This window comes from Nicotiana tomentosiformis, chromosome 12, assembly GCF_000390325.3.
Source record: "Nicotiana tomentosiformis chromosome 12, ASM39032v3, whole genome shotgun sequence".
In the NCBI taxonomy this organism is placed as follows: domain Eukaryota; kingdom Viridiplantae; phylum Streptophyta; class Magnoliopsida; order Solanales; family Solanaceae; genus Nicotiana; species Nicotiana tomentosiformis.
In genome coordinates, this window is record NC_090823.1 from 117,459,896 (window position 1) to 117,480,859 (window position 20,964).

The 20,964-nt window shown below is 32.2% G+C and overlaps 1 protein-coding gene and 1 long non-coding RNA gene across 2 annotated transcripts; both read right to left on the bottom strand.

Moving 5' to 3' along the window:
* Window positions 1–1,104: 1,104 nt before the first annotated feature.
* Window positions 1,105–8,045, bottom strand: LOC104095188 (probable phospholipid-transporting ATPase 4). Its single transcript, XM_009601242.4, has 11 exons — window positions 7,770–8,045; window positions 5,177–7,107; window positions 4,962–5,072; window positions 4,329–4,605; window positions 3,917–4,005; window positions 3,732–3,819; window positions 3,436–3,645; window positions 3,214–3,339; window positions 2,465–2,563; window positions 2,113–2,304; window positions 1,105–2,030 (listed from the first exon to the last, which is right to left on the bottom strand). Exons 2-11 carry the CDS (start codon window positions 6,958–6,960, stop codon window positions 1,392–1,394), a joined length of 3,615 nt encoding a protein of 1,204 aa, XP_009599537.1. The 5' UTR covers window positions 6,961–7,107; window positions 7,770–8,045; the 3' UTR covers window positions 1,105–1,391.
* An 11,695-nt stretch (window positions 8,046–19,740) lies between these two features.
* On the bottom strand, window positions 19,741–20,851 carry LOC138903473 (uncharacterized). The gene is made up of 2 exons (XR_011412581.1): window positions 20,355–20,851; window positions 19,741–20,268 (listed from the first exon to the last, which is right to left on the bottom strand). It is a non-coding gene; the product is annotated as an uncharacterized lncRNA (long non-coding RNA).
* Window positions 20,852–20,964: the final 113 nt, after the last annotated feature.

Here is a 20,964-nt window from a genome sequence, read left to right on the forward strand (position 1 = left end):
AGAAGATTTTCTTCTGTATTTAGAATTGTACCATATGTAGAACTCCTCTACTATATAAATGGGGTTCCAATCATTTTGTAAGGGGGGACACGCATAACAAAACAATATATTACGTTTTCTCTCTTAAGCTCTCTTATTCAGTTGTTCAGTTCTTGCTTTTCAATATTATACTCAGTTGGTTCGAGGGCGATCTAGCTCGAGGGCCAAAGTTGCACGTTACATTGGCTTGCTTCATTTTACAGTTAATTTCTGACTTCAATTCCTATATTTCTCAGTTTGTGCCAAGTGAAATCACATATCCTTAAAACTATTTACAGATTTAATTGTTATCCGATTATAAGGGTAAACAAAGTATAATCATACAAAATTAGATAAAACTAAAAATGATTATGTTCGTCAAAAGGTGCAAGTAACACACTTAAAGGATAAAATAAGAGAACAGCTAGAGATTATTTGGTGTCTTACGTCGACTTCTCGACGCACTAGTTTGTAAGTGTGTAACCGTGATGATTGAAGGTTACCTAAAATCACAAGGAGGAATTGTGTCGAAGACGTACAATCTTAGAATCCATACAGACTTAGCACAAAGAAGGATAGAATAGAAGCATAAGATCCATATAGACTTATACCAATTAGTTTAAATTAAGGTTTAGCGTTTAAAGTCTGTTAGTTTTGTTAGAGATTTGTATGCTAGTAAAAAGTATAAAGATATTATAATGCTAGAAAACCTAATTATTCAAAAATTAAATTACTATGGTATAAGTGGAGTGACATGATTAATGAAAATTACATGATTACTTTGAGATTGAGGCATAGTTGTATAATACTAAATCCCATTATAATTTATAGGAAAGGACCTATTAACATTTTTCACGAAAAAAAACTGTCTGGCAGCTGAGAATGAAGCTTATACACAGTACACGAGTCAATTTAGGATTTGGTATTAGTCCAAGAGTCACAGGTCAAGTTATGGTTAATTAGCCGCCTATCCAACCATTTAAACTAAAAATAGCCGGCGGGGATATAATATATGCATAATTTATGTATTATATGTATATAATTATGTATAATCAATATATAATTTATGTACATGGCTAGAAAAAGTAAACAATGAACATGACCACGATTTATATAAACACATATAGCTACCTTCTCAAACTACAAGTAAATCGTGCAAGTATTGTACAATACAGACTGCCACAGTAGTTGGGAACAAATGAATGACCTCATTTGATTTCTCACTATACTGGACAAAAAGAAATTTACAAATGAGTTACAAATAGGCCAAAGAAGAAAAATTGTAAATGGCCTAACCCCCTAAGTTCTGTGTAGTAATTGAAAGGGAAAAATTACTCCCCCAAAAAAATTAAAAGAAAATCAACCATTCACAGTTATAATTTCTTTTTCTGCAGTCTCCCTCTCAACAGCCGAATTTTAGCATCTACTCTTGCTGTGAACCCAATCTTGGTCTTCTGCCTTGCTTTAGATCCTTCTCTCTTCCACATATGACGATCTTCTATGTCTTTCTTATAATATTTGATTTCTTGAATAATGTGATGATCCATCGGACTAAACGATCGTTGAAAAGCTATGTGAGCTAAGTAAGGCAGAGTGCATACCATAGTTACTAAAAGAGTGGTACACCAGTAGATTGGAGCAGGAGCTAGAGCTTCCTCGAGTATCCTGAACGCGTATTTAGAATAAACTGGTGCTAACCTACCATATATCAAGAGAACTATGTACCAAGTAGCAATGCTTCCCCAAATAAGAATATGTTGTATCCATGTGAAATGACTCATAGTAAGTGCAATTTGGCAGTTCACAGCCCATATGACACAGGTAAACATCGTAGTACCCAAAGCTGTCAAGTCAGCCGTCTGGCCTCCAGAACGGAAGGCTTGATCGTAAAAGATGATAATGTTGAGGAAGAAAATAATGAGGGACGTGTAGATACCATTGCCAAGCCACCCGAGAATTCTATACCAGTCAAAGAACAAGTTTTTCGGCCCTTGTTGGTACAGTGCTGGAAACTGCGGAGCAATTTAGCAGAGATGTCTGTGTAAGTCGATTTTATTGAAACTATGAGAAGTAAGATAGTAACCGGAGGAATACCTTTAAACAAACATCAGAAGGCACATCCTGCTCGAATACTCCAAGTGCAATTACAGGCAATGAAGTAAGAATGACGTTGAATAGCATCATATACGAATCATCATAGACAGACTGTCCCGAAAAGCCAGCAAAAGCCTCGAAGTAAAAGAGTGTGAGGCCAAAACAGATGTTTTTGTAGAAGAAATAACATATCTGAACGCAGAAGATAAAATGCAAGTCAGAAAAGTATAGGAGAAAGATCCAGTTAGATCACGAATATAATCACATATTTATCTGCTTAGGCATTTTATGTCACTTGCCATATGTATTTGATCTTCTATCCACAAAATGAAACATTATGTACAGTCATTACCATCTGAGCAATTCGTTTATAGCACCAATGCCCATGTACAACAAGAAGTCTCTCCAGGTACCGGAACTGCGCAATAGCAAAGTCACTCGCCATCACAGCCTGCAACATAATAAAGGCTGATGTTACGTGATATTGTAACAAACATGACAATTCGCAATTCAAAGTTTGAGAAAGTGGGACTGGAATTATGTGCATAAAAATCTAGAGCTTGAACATTGAGATGATCATGCGAAGCATAGGCTAGACAAGCGGTACACTGAACACTAACCCAATCGTGAGAAAAAAATTCTTGCAACTACGAAAACTACAACAACCTCCGTGAACAGATGCTTTGTCAGTTCATTTTTTATATAACTTCAATTCAATAATTAAGAAAAAAGGTTTAAAAGGCTGAAGAAGCACCATTGGTGATTAAATCTAAGTATATGCCTTGGAGGCATTCAATGGAAAAATAATATTCATCCATCAGGGAAAAAAGGGACAATGAAATAACTTCGTCCAACAAATACAAATCCCACCCTTGAAATTCGGGAAATGGTTGGACTATAGCTATTATTTGTTCACATATATTATCAAAAAGATCGTCGAATGGATCCGTAGTCTGCTCAAAACTTGGTAGCACGGGGAATCGGCTTGGGTGAAAAAGGCGGGCTTGATACTTATGAAAAACAATAATGCGTTTTTAAGCAAAATGCTGAAAAACCTTTTAGATTAATAAGGGCCAAATGCCACATAGATGCACCACTAACCTGCATTCCTTCTGCACCACTGATACCAACTCCGATGTCCGCTTCTTGAATCATCCCAACATCATTTGCACCATCGCCAATTGCTAAGGTGATTTTTCCAGTTCCATCTTTTACTAACCTAGTAACCTGATCCAAATCAATTACGAAGGAAATATAAATATGACCAATTTCATGGCTGAATAATTGGGGTAGAATTACAGAAGCCAATCTGGTTTATCTTACCAAGGCCTTCTGCTTAGGAGATACACGACAGCAGATGACAGATGAACAATTAACTGCTAAGTTCAAAAAGTGTTGCTTCATATCATTCTCCAAAGCATAAGCTAGAGTTTTCCCATCAATAATCAACGCAAACGCAGCATGTGGATCCTTTTCAAGTTTGATCATTTGAGAAGCATTTGTGATTTGTTTCAAAATGTCCTCCTTCATAGCCTGACCAGTAAAAAACAGAAATGGAGGCTCCATCACTTGTAACAAATCTCCTACAAACTTTGTATACTTGGTTTAGAATGGCCTACCTGTTTAGAATCTTGAGCCACTGAGTCTGCATTCATTGTCGTTATGCTTATCTGTTTCATTCCTTGTCGAAGCAAACTACAAGCATAGCTGCAAGGAAACAGGAATTTGTCCTTTAGCAGTTATAAACCATTGACTGAATAAGTATTATAATGTTGGAAGGCATTTCTCTCTTTAGGAGACGGACCCTATGTTGATGGCTGTTTCCATCTTATCACCTGTCAGTACCCAGATTTTGAGACCAGCTTGCGCCAGTTTATCTATGCACTGAGGAACCTGGTGAAAAGATAAATAATGAATTAGTCAGAAAGTGCGATTATGTGCAAGAAAATATACTTTGAATTTTTAAGTAAGCTCATACTCCTGCGATACCTATTAGTTGAGAATATGTTTAAGTCATGTTAGCACTTTTACTTTACGTCCTTTGCTTTCTTAGGATGTAAGTAGAGAATATATAGAACTTCTAGTACTTTTTTATTTTTATTTTTAAAATATTGTCCTGAGATGAGTTTAAATGGAGTAACATGGTCGACGAGGATTCATATAGCCGACCCTAACTTGTTTGGGACTGAGGCGTAGTTGTTGTATAAGTTACATACTCCCTTCTGTAGTTTATCCTCCACAGCAGTTGCACCAACAAGGATCAAGTCCCTTTCCATCATATCAGATACTCTTTCAAGCATGGCATCTCTGTCACCGCCAATGTAAGATTTTGCTTTAGCAAACTCTTCATTCCAGGCTAAGTACTCCGCCTCATCGAGCTTTTTGTAGGCAAGCACAAGTGTACGCAACCCTGCTTCCCCATAATCATTTAAATGCTTTGTCATAGCTTCTTGAAACCTTCCTCCATTCTTTGATAATCTATCGTAGATGATGCTGCATAATTAAAGAAAAGGTTTGAAATTATATATTAAGAACATAGCCATAAATCATTTCTGTACAACTTAAGAAATAGCCGAGAGAGGTATCATAACTTATACTAATAATTTTAGCAAAACCACATCCCGTCTTCACACCCCACCCCCACCCCCCCACCCCCCCACCCCCCACCCCCACCCCAAACCAAACAAAGGAAAGATATAGGAGGAAAGGGGTAATAGAGTAATCAACGAATAAGCATATTGTAATTGACAGACAATTTAACAGCGTGTTTGATAGCAAAATAGTCACTTAGATCACCTACTTTAAGGATGCATAGTTCATCGTAATAAAAAGGACATTCAAAGAAACACCTGTCTGCTCCTTTACACAAGAGAAGAATCTGGCCACTCTCATCGCGAATTATAACAGACATTCTCTTCCGCTTGCTAGTGAACTCCAATAGATTGAGAACTTTGAATTCCCTAAACGAATAGCAACAACATGTAACCTTAGAAAATAGTGACATACTACAAGTGGTGTGCAATTGTTGTTGAAAGCAACTTACGAGTATGTGAGTTTATCTCACCTTTCAATTGGCTCTTGAAAAGAAGGATATCTCTCCCGTACAAAAATGCTTGATTGAGTTCTTTTACAAAACTCAAAGCCAAATTCCCTAGCTGCAACAAGAAATGCTCCTTCATCTGGCGACTCCGCTTCATAGTTAAAGTTGCCAGTCTCCTCATTTAGCTCGGGAATAGCAGAATGACAAACTGAAAGTATCCTAAAGAATAACAAGATGACTTCTGCATTTGGCTCTTTCATCCAATTTCCTTTCATAAGGCGGCTATCCTCAAAACTGAACCCCTTTATTGCAGCTTTAAAATCGTCTTTTGAAGTGATGACACTCTCTAATTCAATTTCTGATGAACCATTCTCATACTCGCGTCTCGGTGAATCAGGATCTTGCCCACCAAGGTCCTCAGCCATCTGCTTTGCGGCTGCAAGTTCTACATCACTTGCACGCATTCCATATGCCGTACCAGCAATGGAGCATTTTAAGAAGTCCATTTGGTTGCATGTCAAAGTGCCGGTTTTGTCTGAGAGGATAGTATCGACCTGCCCCAACTCCTCATTTAAGTTTGATGTTCGCGCTTGAGCAGGAGTTCCAGACTCGTCATCATACATACTAATATCCTGGTTTATGAACAATGCCTGTAGGACCTTCACAACTTCAATGGAAACATAGAGGGATATAGGAATTAAATAACCATATAGTATAAGTGCAGTGACCAGATGCAAAAGGCCTGACAACTCAGGCTGTCTTGGATCGACCACATTATTTACTTCGTTCATAGGTTGCATATACCACCAGCTTGGCAATTGAAATTTTGCATATATGGCAAAGCCGATTGAACTGACAAATGAGATCGAGAGAAGGACAGTAAAAAGGAGGTAAATAATCTTGTCCATCTGTAGTTCGATCCTACTCCTTTTAGAAGGAGACTTTGTAGAATTCTGCATAACTTTGCTATCATGACCAGTAAATATAGCAACTCCATAAACATAAGCTGTATTCCTAAGCTTTGAATCCCTGAGAAGAATCTGACTCGGATCAAGAGGATAAACCTGACGATCATACTCGAGGTTGCCCACAAAAGTGTAAAGACTAGGATTAGGATCTTCACATTTTATGGTTGCACTGAATTGCTTGAAAGCCTCATCATCCTCCAAAGATAGAGTAACCTCCAACGCTCGTTTTACCTTCAAGTTTGTCTCTCCATCCAAGTTCATAGTTTCCACATAACAGATTCCATCTTCATAACTAGACGATAAAAGAAGTAAATCTGCCGGGAAAAATTGATCCTTTTCCACTTTCACGATGTCTCCAACCGAAATCTTCATCCACGGCTTATGACTAAACACACCATCTTCCTTGTGGACACTAGCTTTCCGATGATTGACCTTTGTATCTTGTATGAACCTCCGCGAGTCTTCTAAGGCTTCCTTCGCCATACTCAACCCGACCACAAAGACCAACGGAGCTACCATACTGAAAGCTGAGAACGGGGACAGATTTGTTGTGGCCGACACAATTGCAGCCATGAGAAAATACAAGTTAGCAACACGCCTGAATTGCTCGAATAAGGCCTTGGGTAGGAATGTGATGATGTTATACTTTGTGGTGGATATGTGATTGCTGCAATACTTAAGAGGTTTCTTTTCATGGAGATGGGGCTGGTTACAATGTACAACTCGCGAGAACCCGGGGCCTAACTGATGGGGACCATCTTCCTTGGCATGCGACCGATAGCAAGCAAATGAGTACAAACTGCTCCTTCGGATCTTTGCCCTTATCCTGCCTCGCGCCATTTCTTTTTTCCTCTCAAGGAAAGCCTAAATCAGTTGCACCACAACATGATAACTTTCCTAAGAGGAAAAAGACATGAATTAAAGGGCATCCTCATGCAAGCATTCCTTTTTATGTGAATTGGGATACCCAGAGGAATTAGGCCAGGCCTGTAACGCAAAGGGGGGTGATACATTAACCTCAAATATATAAATTAATCACAGCTCATCCAAATAACATCAAGATCCAAAAAAAAAAAAGACAGCCCGGTAAACTAAGCTCCTGCTATGCGCAAGGTCAGGAGAAGGGCCGAACCATAAGGGTCTATTGTATGCAGCCTTACGCTGCATTTCTGCAAGAGCACGTTTCCACGGGTTGAACCCGTGATCTAACTTTTGTAAGGGTCTATTGCAAGCAGCATTAACCTGCATTTCTGCAAGTGCCTGTTTCCACGGGTTCAATCTAACTTTTCTTGAAAATTACTATATTTTATTTAAACAAATTTGAGTTTATCTGAGCCTTAAATTTGGGAAAAGGCCCCTGCATATATCCAATAAAGATTCAATTTTTACAACAGATTTAACTTTCTTTGAGAGGAAATCACAAAACATTTCAGCTAAGCTGCAGCTATTTTGCCAGCATTTTAAACATAACAAACACAACAACCACAACACAAAATACATAATCCTTCAGAAAGAAAATTCATTTACCAAATTACAACAGGCAAAGTTTCACAGAAGAAAAAAAAGGGGCAGCACATTTTCTTGTGATTAAAAGAAAAAACAAGACACAGGCCACAAAAAGCAAAATATTAAGGGGAAAAAAAGGGTACCTGAAAAGGGAAAGGATAAAGAAATAAGGAAGTGGCAATTGATATAACTGCAAAAAAAGACCCTGAAATAGAAGAATGCAGCAGTTTTCTTGAAAATCAAAATGTACAACGTAAGAGAGAGAAAGAAGAGAGAGAGACAAGGACGATGATGGGTTCAGGAGAGAAAGAAGAAAGAGTCCTTTCTCTCTCTCTCTGTCCCAAAGTCCGAAGCAATGCCAGTATTTTAGGACACAACACAACCCCTCTCTCTCTCTCTTTATGGAGTGCAATGTGTAACATAACATAACATAAACATGTTGTTTGTTTGTGTGTTTTCTCCCTCCTATCCTCTTTACAGACATGGGATTCACTGCTTCTTTCTCGGAACTTCAGTTGCATTCACTTCTCCAAATATTCACCGTCCTTTTTCTTGTTTCTTGAGAAAAACTGACGCATAAAATGAATTACTCGCTCCGATCACTCGTACACATTTTGACTTTACCGTTAAAAAATAATGAATGACATGATAATTTTACTATAATAATCTTATTAATTGATACTCAATAATTGAACTCAAATTCTTAAATAACCTCTGAAGAAAAAAATAATTCATAAAACAAGAGAATAAAAGATACTTTAGTGGACTTTTGTGTTTAACGAAGGGTTGATTACAAAGAGTTCTATGTGAATTTTAATATTGAGTTCTATGTGAATTTTAATATTGAGTATTAAAAAGCTATAATTAACCATTATTTATTCAAGAAATATTGTTTAATAAATTAAGGAAAAAATATGAGAAAAAAATTGTCTTTATACTGAGAATTAAAAGTGAGCGGATGGAATATTTTGTACACGCTACACTTCGTGTAATTTAAGTTTATAGCAGTTGCTTTTTGGACAATTGCTTTACAAAAAAGAATTATTCAACCCCAAATACTACAGTACTCCTATAAACTTAAGCCTTAAGGTTTATACACTGATGATTGCAAGAACTATTACATCATCAAATAGCGTGCATTTCAAACTTTTAGGAGGTTTCTTATATTTTTTATAAGTTCGTGATAATTTCCAACTATTAAACGAATGTTATATTTTAAACAGCATTTCTATAAGTAGTTATTCCTAATGTTATATTTTATACTTGTTCATTGTGCTAAAAATATATTTTTACTTTTATTTGTCCATTTTAGCAAATCAAGAGAAGATCATATTTTTTTTCCTCCTTTGTCTTTATCATTAACTAGTATTAGCGTACGCGCTTTGCGCGTGTGCCTAACCCAATAAAAAAATTATTTAAAATTTATCTTTGAGATATAAAATAAAAATACAAGCTCTTGAAAATAATGAATGTTGGTCATATATAACTAATAAAAAATAAAACTGTTCCACGAAAATACTCAATCACCAGTCAAATAATTCAACTTAAAATGCATTTCAAAGAATGATTGAAGTTAGAACGGGAAGTGTGTATTTAGTTTGGAAGTATCATTTTTCAAGTGAGATTAGTATTTAAATAATACTAATTAGCTAGCTCATACCAAATTTTAAGTATTTAATTGCAATTATATTTTTATTCGATAATAATTTTTTTCAAATAGTAAAAAGTCGATTAGGTAAAAAATCATCCACGAAAAAAGAAATGATAATTCTTTGTAAATCTCAAAAATTTAAGAATCACTTTATACCATAAATAAAGTCTACAATTAAAATGCCCTTTAAAAGACATAATTATAATCAAGAAACTTGATTATATTCAGCTAAATTTAATACTATCTAGAGAAATTAAAAGATCTCATAAACTATCTTGTTGGAATAATTGATAATTTTGGAGTTTGTTATTAATTTATGCTAAATATTCCAAACAATTGCAATTACTAATTTAAAAGCTTTGAAAACTAATATAATATAGAATACTATTATTAGTGGATTAGTCTTCTATATATTGTAAGTATTCTAATATAGAAGAGATTTAAAGAAATTTAAAGAAACTTCCATATTATCCAAAGCCAAACGTACTTCCTCTTCTTTAATGTTCTTATTCTCTCCTTTATTTATTTTATTTATTATTTATATATAATTTAAGTGTAAAATTTATATAAGGTAAAATATTAGTGATTTTAAAGTTTTAAATGTCATAATATTTAATACTGTTCAAATAAGGAAAACATTTATTATACAAACTCCTAAATGTTAGGGAATTAATTAAATGACTATTTTTAAATATTAGAAAAATAATCAAATGACTATTTTATCCAGTGTTAGTTCTATTTTTAAAGGGTAAAAAAGACGAACGACATTTCGCTAAAGGCTTTCGTATTTTTAATATAATATAGATTACTCATTCACAATTTTTTTTCCCAATACTATCATTATTATTATGGGCACTATGGTAAAATATGCATTTCGTCTATTATTTCTTGAAAGGGTGTGCAAAATCTATCGTGGACAAGTAAAATTGAACGGAGGAAGTACTTGGTATTGAATTTATGTATATTAGTTTGACTTAGCACAAAGTTTAAGAAAATAAGAAAAATTATTAAATCTTGTGATTTTAAATTAAAAATTTGTATAAATTACCAAAATATCCTTAAATCTTGTAGTTTTAAATATGTCAGGTTGGAAGTTAGAGTTAAAGAGTTACTAAATATAAAAAAAATATTCTTTTTGAAACAGACTAAAAAAAATAATAAGATCCATAAATTGAAACGAAAGGAGTATATATTTAAAATCAAACGATTTCTTTCAATTTTTAACATTGTATTTAGGGGTGACAAACGGGTGGGTCAGGTCAGATATAGGCGGGTCGAAAATGGGTAATGCAAAAACAGATAAATTATTTGAACCAACCCATATTTAATATGAATAAAAAATAGATTAACTGGCAGATAATATGGATATCCATATTATCCATGGCTTCTTGAATATGATCACTTTTGGGAGAATTCCCAGTCTCCTAAACTTGAGAAACCCCCAATCTAAGGCTTTACAAATGTAAAAGTTAAACCCATTAGTTATCCATTGGTTATTCATTTTTTAAAGTGGATAATATGGTTCTTATCCATATTTGACCCATTTTTAAAAAGTCCATTGTTTAACCCCCTTTTTAATGGTAATATGGATGGATAACTGATTTTTTTTAACTATTTTGCCACCACTAATTGTACTCAATCAAATACGCCGTATAAAAGTAATGTATAAATTTTCAAGTACTAATACTATGAGCCCATTTGGCCATGAATTTTTAATTTTTTTTTTCGAAATTAGTGTTTGGCCATAAAAATTTTAATTTTCACTTGAAGATGAATTTTTGAATTTTTTTAAAATTTAAAAAATTCCAAAAAGCTATTTTTCAAAAATTTTCACTCAGATCACTCATAAAAATTCAAAAACAACCCAAACTTATATTCATGTCCAAACGCAATTCTAATTTTCAAATATCATTTTCGAATTTTTTTCCGAAAATTTACCATTCTTATATCCAAAAGCCCACTATATATAACAATATTAATGGAGTTTGTTGGGTAATTTGAGAGTGGAAGAGTGTGGGACCTAAAGATGAGGCCTCTGACACACAGTGTGAAAAAATGCGAAATCTTATTCATTAAAATTGAACTCCTGTCTATTGGCCATTGGCTATCAGAAAAAGTCTTTCTTTTCTCTCTATTTTTTCTGTTTTTGGCTTTTCCACTTCTCATTTCACTTTTGGACGTTGTTCACTTTACGCGTGCGTGTGTTTGTATGTATTTGATTCTTCTACTTTCGGATCGATGTGTCCACTTTTGGAAAATTGACATATAGGCCCGTTTGGTTATTTTAAAAAAAAAACAAATCGTCTAAAAATTTTCATTTTTGTTTAATTAGTGTTTGATCATAAAATTTTCAAATTTCACTTAAAATTAATTTTTAAAATTTTTTAAAAACTCCAAAAAATTGTTTTCAAAATTTTCACTTCAAATCACTCATAAAAGTTAAAAAATATTTTCAAATTGTATTCATGTCCAAACACAACTCTAATTTTCAAATATTATTTTCACTTGAAATTTTTTTTCACTTTTTTCTTCTAAATTTCATAATTCTTATGTCCAAACGGCCACTATAGTATCATATGTAGAGTTATTTCCTAAAAATAAACATACACAAATTAATTTTTAGTCTTAATTTCAAATTATTTTTAAAAATAGGTTTTAGGTATTTATTGCCCAATTCTACGTTAAGTCCCTGTCCATTAATGGTGTTATATAAAAGCCTCACTTCCTAGGACACGACGAAGATGGTTTAATTGCCCAAATCTAAGTTAAGTCTGTCTTTATGATTCATATCCCATTAGAAATTGAATGTTGGTTTATTTTTTTTGTATGTATTGGTTGATTATGTATACTGTATACAGTATCTTTTACCTTTGATCCGAAAAATCATATACTCCTGTGTGTTTTGAAGATTTATTTATTTTGCTTATCTACTATAAATTGGTGTTTGGATTTTGGTTTTTGTGTACATTTGAAAAACAACTTTTAGAAATAAATTTGTGTATTTAGATTAATCTTTGAGAAAAATATTTTTGGAGAGAATTTGTGTTAATGTTTGTGGAAATCTACCTTTGGGTTATACATATGGTAATAAAAAATTTTGGCTGGTCTTTGGAAACTAGAATTTGTGTTAGGTTTAGTGTTTTCGGCTAAAAATATCCACTATTTCAATATATTAAGGATTATTTTTGTTAATGATATACATTAAGGACAAATGTAGTCCAACCTCCGCACATAAAGGACCATTCTGATAATTTTCTCGTTATTTATGATTCACATAGAAAATTGGCAATACACAATTAGTGAAATAAGTGATTGCCCATTTGGAAACATAGTGAACTTAAATTCTAAGAATAGTTCGTGAAGTTCGAACTAGTAAAACTTCAAACTTCATGAATTTTTTATTGAGTTCAAATTGCACATTTCAAATCGTAGAAATTATTCCTGGAGTTTGAGCTGATAAATATCCAAACTCTAGTAAAAGTTTTTGGAGTTTTTTCGTATTTTAACTAGATATATTTTTGTTAAAATTTTATTTTCGCATTATAAATGACTAAACATTGTATAGTTTGAAACCGCTGGCTAACACTTAATTAGCGGTCTAAAAACCGATCATTTGTCAAATTTGATCAACTAATCAAGATGGGCTCTAATACTATCCGTGAAAATGGAGTGGGCTTGGTCCATGTAACTCGTAAGTCGTGGATAGCCCATTTATGCCTTTTACTAAAGAGTGATTTGTAGTAGAAATGGCGTGGGATAGCCACTTTTTAACATTGGTATTTAATTTTTATCCAGTATTTTTAATGCTGACCAAAAATAGCCACTACTCTATTAAAATTATTACGAAAAGATATTTTTACCCTTTCTTCATGAGTGCTGTGTAAATATTAAGGACATGGTGTCCTTAACATTTACACTGCACACATGAAGTTAAGGACGACATGTCCTTATCATTTACACTGCACATATGAAGTTAAGGACATGATGTCCTAAAATTTAACAACAGAAGGTGCAAATACAGGACACTTTGTCCTTAATATTTACACAACAGTCATGAAGTTAAGGGCATCATGTCCTTAATATTTACACAACACTCATAAAGTTAAAGATATTATGTCCTTAACATTTACACTACACACATGAAGTTAAGAACACCATGTCCTTAACATTTACACTGCACATATGAAGTTAAGGACATGAGATCCTAAAGTTTAACAACAAAAGGTGCAAATACAGGTTAAGGACATTATATCCTTAACATTTATACTGCACACATGAAATTAAGGACGCCATGTTCTTAATATTTACCCTGCACATATGAAGTTAAGGACATGATGTCCTAAAGTTTAACAACAGAAGGTGCAAATATAGGGCACTTTGTCCTTAATATTTACACATCATTCATGAAGTTAAGGACACCATGTCCTTAATATTTACACAACACCCATGTCTAGCACATGAGTATTTTCATCCGGGCGGGTAAAAATTTATTAAGCACTGGCTAAAAAGTAAATATATTTTAAACAATGGCCAAATAGTAAAGACATCTCTAATTAGTGGCTAACTGTGCACTTCCCCCCTGATTTGTACAAATAGGATATTTCGGTGTTACTATTCATTTTTTTATCTCGTTCGCAAAACTTCAAGTTTAATAAGTGTTATCACTCGCTTTCTCTATGGGTAGAGGTGTCAACATTGACCTAGAAAAATATGACCCGCTTAACCTGTCCATTTGTTGAACTCAGCCCATGTTGACCCAGTCCATCTAAAGTTGGGTTGATTTTTAACCCAAATTAATTCATGAGTAGCTTTACCAAAATATTATTAAAATTATTTGATATGTAATATATGATTATAAAAAAGAAAAAAGTTTTATTTGATAATAAAAAATTTATAAGAAAATAATACACATTAATTAAAAAAGAATTAACCCAAATAACCGTCCACTAAATTGCTTAAACTAAAAATAGCCAGTGAAGGTATAATAAATGTATAATTTATATATTATATAATGTATAATTGTGTATAATCTATGTATATGGCTAAAAAAAGTAAATAATGAATATGACCGGTTATTTGTGTAAAAATCCCTTAATTAAAACTTGATAAAAGTTGGGAGAGTTGGATTATGACCCAAATTTAAGTTCATCTTGACCCATCTCATCTCAACCCAAGTATTTTTTGTTAAAATAGCACGGGCTAGCCAGTTTTCGGACTGATAATTAAAAAATAGATTGCAAAGTCATTGAAAAATAGCCACTATTTTGCTGCAACACGGAAAGTTCCAGCATAATATACTGGAGATTGGAGCACTTGTGTATGAACTTCCAGATATTATGTTGGAACTCCAGCACACGGAAAGTTCCAGCATAATATACTGGAGATTGGAGCACTTGTGTATGAACTTCCAGATATTATGTTGGAACTCCAGCACACGGAAAGTTCCAGCATAATATACTGGAGATTGGAGCACCTGTGTATGAACTTCCAGCATATTATGCTGGAACTCCAACACACAAAAAGTTCCAGCATAATATACTGGAGATTAGAGCACCTGTGTATGAACTTCTAATATATTATGTTGAAACTCTAGCACATTATGAAAATCCAACATGTTATGCTCGAAGTTTACATGTAAAAAATATTATGCTGGAATATTTTTCGGATTTTAAAAAGTGTTTTTGTTCAGATTTATCTTTACATGAAAAGTGACTAAATTTCGATTACTTTTGAAACTGTGACTATTTTTCAATTACCACTTATAACTCGGCCTATTTTTGAATTTTCACAGTAATTTTTGTTTCAGCCATTGATTTACCCATTTATTGATTAAACTAGTTAAGTTGTCCGGGTTTCGCGCGGTAAGACATGTATCTTTATAAATTTAGTTGATACAGAAAAGATAAAAGTTTATATAAAGTCTTATGATTAAAATATAATAAAAGACATACGCAAAATGTAAATCAAATGTAAAAAAAAAAATACAGATAAAAAAACAAAAAAGGAATAAAAGTGTCACATAGGGAGAAGTTAACCTTCATTCTACAGAGAAAAAGAAGACGTAACATGATAACTCTTCTAGCATGTCCTTGATTTATATTTGTCCACAAATAATTTTAATTATTGTAAACAATATCATTTATTATTAATAAATGTATAATTTAGAGGTAACTATTATTCATAATAAGAGACATTTGATCTCAAAAGAAATAGGTAACTTTAGTCCAAATGAAGAAAGAAAATCTTAAAATGAAACACAAATTGATAATGCATTCATAAGAATCTCATACACAATAAGAAAAACATGAAAGTCCCGAAATTGATATAACAATAAAATAAAAATAACATCTGAACATATTATTAGTATTTTACTTGTATAATTATTCATTATCTAATAACCATTGATTGGACTAATTTGTATTTTTGCCGCCAAGCCGTGTAAGGCTCTTTAAAGAAGAAAATGGGATCTGCCACACTGCCACATTCTCTAACTTTGCAAAAGATAAAAGAAAAGATCAAGCACAAAACTTTCTAGTTTTTTACCTTCTCCAACAAAAACTATGGACTCCACACCTTTTACGGTCTCAATTTTTGCCCATTGAGGCATTGACAGCATACAATCACTATTAAAAAACTGGCATATTTCGTCCAAGGCATACCGATCGAAATCGGTCGGGAAAAAAACCCGACCGAAATCGATCGGAAATTGCTAAATTGATCGCAAAAGTCAACAAGAAAATTTCTGACAACGGAAATAATGGTCCCACAGTAAAAAAAAAATAAAACTTTCGACCGATTTCGGTCGAAAATTGGTCGATATTTGACCAACACCTGGGGTCATACTTGTATATAATGTACAAAAATAACTTTTTATTAATTCGGTCGGAAATTTTGAAATTTCGGTCGGAAATTTTGAAATTATTATTTTCCGCCCAAGGCAATTGATTTTTAATATAACAAAAATTATATATATATATATATATATAAAATTAACCAACTGGAATAAGTTATAATTAAATATTTTCGACCGACTTCGGTCGGAAAAAATGATTTTAAAATAATTAAAATATAAATTTAATAATATTACCGACCGAAATCGGTCGGTTTTTGTCACCTTTTATATAAACAACTTTTAAATAAATAATATTTAATACTTATTTGATATATATATATATATATATATATATATATATATATATATATATATGTGTGTGTGTGTGTGTGTGTGTGTGTGTGTGTGTGTGTGTGTGTAAATATATGTACATAATATTTAATTGATTTAAGATCCTAAATTTTAATATTCAATATTTAATATTGAATGTAGCTTATATATATATATATATATATATATATATATATATACTATACTATACTATACTATATGTACATCTTATATAGCTTATATACTATACACTTAGTATATACAGTATATATATATATCGAATATAGCTTATATATATACTATATATACACGAATGCTTGATCGGTGGATCAATTGAAAATTCAATTATGTTCAATTAAAACTTACTATAATTGAATTAAATTATATTAATACAACTTAATATAATTGGATACAACTCATATATATATATATATGAGTTGTATCCAATATAGCTTATAGCTTATATACCAATTACTTAATCAATGTACGATATATTTAATTCTGGTTAGTTAATATATTTTTTTTATATAAAACAATTAATGTGTTATTTCATGATTATAAATGAAATTTTAGAAAAAATAACTAAGCATATTTTTACATTAAAATGTAATCATAATTTTATTCACTTGAAATAATTTTTTATTGATTTATGAAATCCTTATTTAATGCACTCTTTTTTTCATAAAAAAGAAAGAAACAAACAAATAATAAAATGGATAGATTAGTAAATAAATATTCCATGGGAAGAGAAGTAGTGGGTTTTTCCATGGGAAAATAATTTTTTATTAACATGTTTCAAAAATTCCGACCGATTTCGGTTGGAATTTGAAATTATTTTCTTGTCTCACATCAGCTGAAATGGGAAAATAATTTTTTATTAAAATTTTTCAAAACTTCCGACCGATTTTCGTCAAAAATTAGAAAATACTCTTGTCCCACATCGGCGGATAGATGTGAGCTTTTCCATATTATAAGTTGAGCTTTGATGCATAGAGTCCAACATTTATGGACTAACAAAAAATAAGCAAATATAGGAAGGGTTGTAGTTAATGGTTAGTAATAAGATTTAATATTCTATATTTAGAATTAGAATTCAATAAAATAATAATGATAATATATACTAGTACTAATTAGTAATATAGTAATAAGATATAATATTGTGGTGCTATGATATCTTGGGTTGGAGAGTATACATGCAATATAAAAAGTATATATCTGGAAGATTTCTAAAATTATTATATATTTAAAATTCCGACCGATTTGGGTCGGTATTTTAAAAAGTTTTTAAAAAAAATTTAATTAATACCGACCGATTTCGGTCGGTAATTTGAAAAATAAATAAATAAAATTTAATTAATACCGACCGATTTCAGTCAGTAAATATAGTTTGACTGTCAGTCAACGCACTGAAATTTCCGACCGATTTCGGTCGAAATACCTTAGCGACCATCATTTTTGCGACTAGTTAAAAGCGGTCGGAAATCAGTCACTTTTTCTCAATTTCCGACCGATTTCGATCGATTTTCCTGGACGAAATTAGCCAGTTTTTTAGTAGTGAATATTATATGGGAATCACATTCACAAGGCTACGAGAAATATAATATGTCAATAATGAACTCAAGGTACTTAAACAAAAGATATTCATATATAATCCTTCGTTGAATAAATCATCTGATATTTGATTTAGATATATTTGAGCAAAAAATAAAAGAAGTGAAGAAATGCATGAAGTACTCACTGTTGACTACTCCATGAGCAAATAAAATAGTGGGACTACATTTTTAGTTTAGTTTCTTGAGAATTCACATGAGAGCCAAAGTTATTCACCTTTTTGTAGTTGCAAAAAAAAAAAAGGCAAATACATTTAAACCTCATGGAAGCCGAAGCCTTCTTATAGCGGTAAGCATCGGTAACCATTTAAACCTTATTGTAACGGTAGGCATTTATTCCATACAAATTAACAAAAACATTATTAAGCATTTGTCTTAGAAACTAAAGGGAAAAGTCGCATATGTTATGAACACATCCATTAGAATTTAGAAACGGCGGTAAAATTTATTTTTCCTTATTTATCATGTAGCTACAATCAAGGGAAACGATGCAAGTTTGTTAGTGTTTTTGTTTTGTTTTGTATTTTCTTTAAGTAAGGTAAAGGAAAATATTGCAAAAAAAAGGAGAAAAAAGATCAATCTAATTGCTGGTCATTGGGAGTGCCACATCAGCTTTTTATGTCCCTGCTTTTTATTTAAAAACTAATGACTTAGCAGCGTGAAATAAAACTAAATTACTGCAATTTTAAAAAATTATTTATGGTTTTAGTTCTATTAGTTGAATAAATTATAGGACATATTTATGTTTTTCGGTTGCTCCAACACACTTCGTATAATCAGTTTCATAAAAAAATAAATTGAAGGCAAAAGAAAAGTGATATTACTACCACGACGATATTACTGGTAAAAAGGGGTTGAACATGGGGTTGTTCTTATTTTATCGGAGGGGTAATAACTTTACATATACAACCACATAGTAACAAATAATTCTTTTTAGAAGTAACAAAAATGATAAAACTTTATCGTTCTTCATCCTTATTAAAATCATGTTGTCATTAATTATATTCCGACAATTATGAAGCTTTATTTTCTTCTGTACATTAATTAATATCTAAATTAACGATCATAGAAATTTTTATATCCACCATATATCACTATACTTCTCCATCGAAGCACCATCAATAATTTATCTCTTTCTTCTCCATTACTAAAAGAAGAAAGGAAAAATTTACTCACTATAATCACTCTTTACATGAGTGTGATGCGATTCATATATAATTAAGGATATGAAGGTAATCCCATAATAAAGGATATATGAACACAATCCCAATGATAATCACACTTCACTCAAAATGTCTACATTCCAAGTAATGGTTAGGTAAAATATTGTTTTTGTTTTTATTTTTATGGTTTCATACAAACAACTTTTTTTTAGACACGTAAATGTTTTACCTTCTCGCTCATTTTAATCATTTTTATACTTTTAAGTATTATAATTTTTTTTCGTATCAATTGTAGATATGTTTTATTTTTTCCTCGATTAGAAATTATAAACTTAACTAAATAATTTTATTAGCTTTTTTAGGTCTTACAATCTATATAGGTTTCTAAATTTTTGTCATTTCTTTGATTTTCTGGAAATGGAAAGAAGAGAAAATACTTTTTGAAAAAGTTCATTTTTCTTATTTTTATAATAGGTGGTTTACTTGGATTTATTTTATATTTAAATTTAATAATAACTTCAATGGATAGTCATAAATTCATAATAATATATCTTGCATGATTCAAATGATAATCTAACACTCAGCATTAAGATACGAGTTAGCATGGCGGGCTCTTGGGTCGTCCGGACCCATATCTGGTAAAAGTGGTGGCCTGGTTGTCCCCACACCCCCTTATCATGCGTGTCTGTGGGAGCAGTTTGTGCTAGCGTTTTGGCGCTCGCCTTATGGTTCTCAGTCCTCTTTCGCCGAGATGCCCTTTAAAAAGATTTTTTCCCGCATCGGAACAAGACCCACTATACTAGATTTAGCCAATTCGGGTGCGGATGGGGATTCCCCAATAGATTCTACAGAGTTTCATCGAAAAAGATCTTAACAAATAAAAATGTCATTAATTTTAAGAGAAGTGAAGATTTCAATAAACCTGGCCAATTGAGAAATGCAAAATTTACATCCGGCCAACATCCACTCATATGAGATAAGGCCTTTCTACATCAAAGCTACAATGTCAAGGATCTCTTTGTCATAGCGCCCAAATTTCATGCTTGTCTTTTAAACCTGAAAATAACCAAGAATTTTCAAGATGTGTTTGTAAAATCTGTGCAACAACGATTGCTACCTAAAAAATTCCAAAAAGTACTCACTTCTTCAATTTGTACTAGTTGAAAAAAAACTATAGGCCGAGTTTAAGGTATTACCATGGCTTTCGCTACATTTTAGGGAATTTGTTTTTTTGATATTAGATGGAGAGATATGAAATATGAAGAAAATAAGATGTCAAATGAGAATATGCAAACGGTGATGTTGGTGGAAAGGTCGTGACCCTTGTATCTCCTTTAGAAGTCATTTTTCCAGAATGATGAAATTCAAACGCCGTGATCCATTCGTATGGGATAAGTGAGTAAAGGAAAAACAAAAATACATATGTATGAACGAAGGAAGGAAAACATAACTTTTAAAAAGAGATGATGCATCCACTCCATAGAGATGGACAAAAGCTTTGAAGATGACAAATGGTTATTAAAGCCCAATCCGAAAAATATTTTCAGTTGCCTTTTCAACATACATGATGTAGAAATTCCTCACCATTATGACAGGCATTAGATTCTATATATAATTGCCATAAGTCCTTCAAAATTTTGCCCTTGGGTTCTCTTATGTAAGAAAACGGTTGTTTATTAATAGTAATGACTTTTGAAATTCTTTTTCAAAAGACATGACGTTTGAACTCCTATATAATTATTAAATTATTAT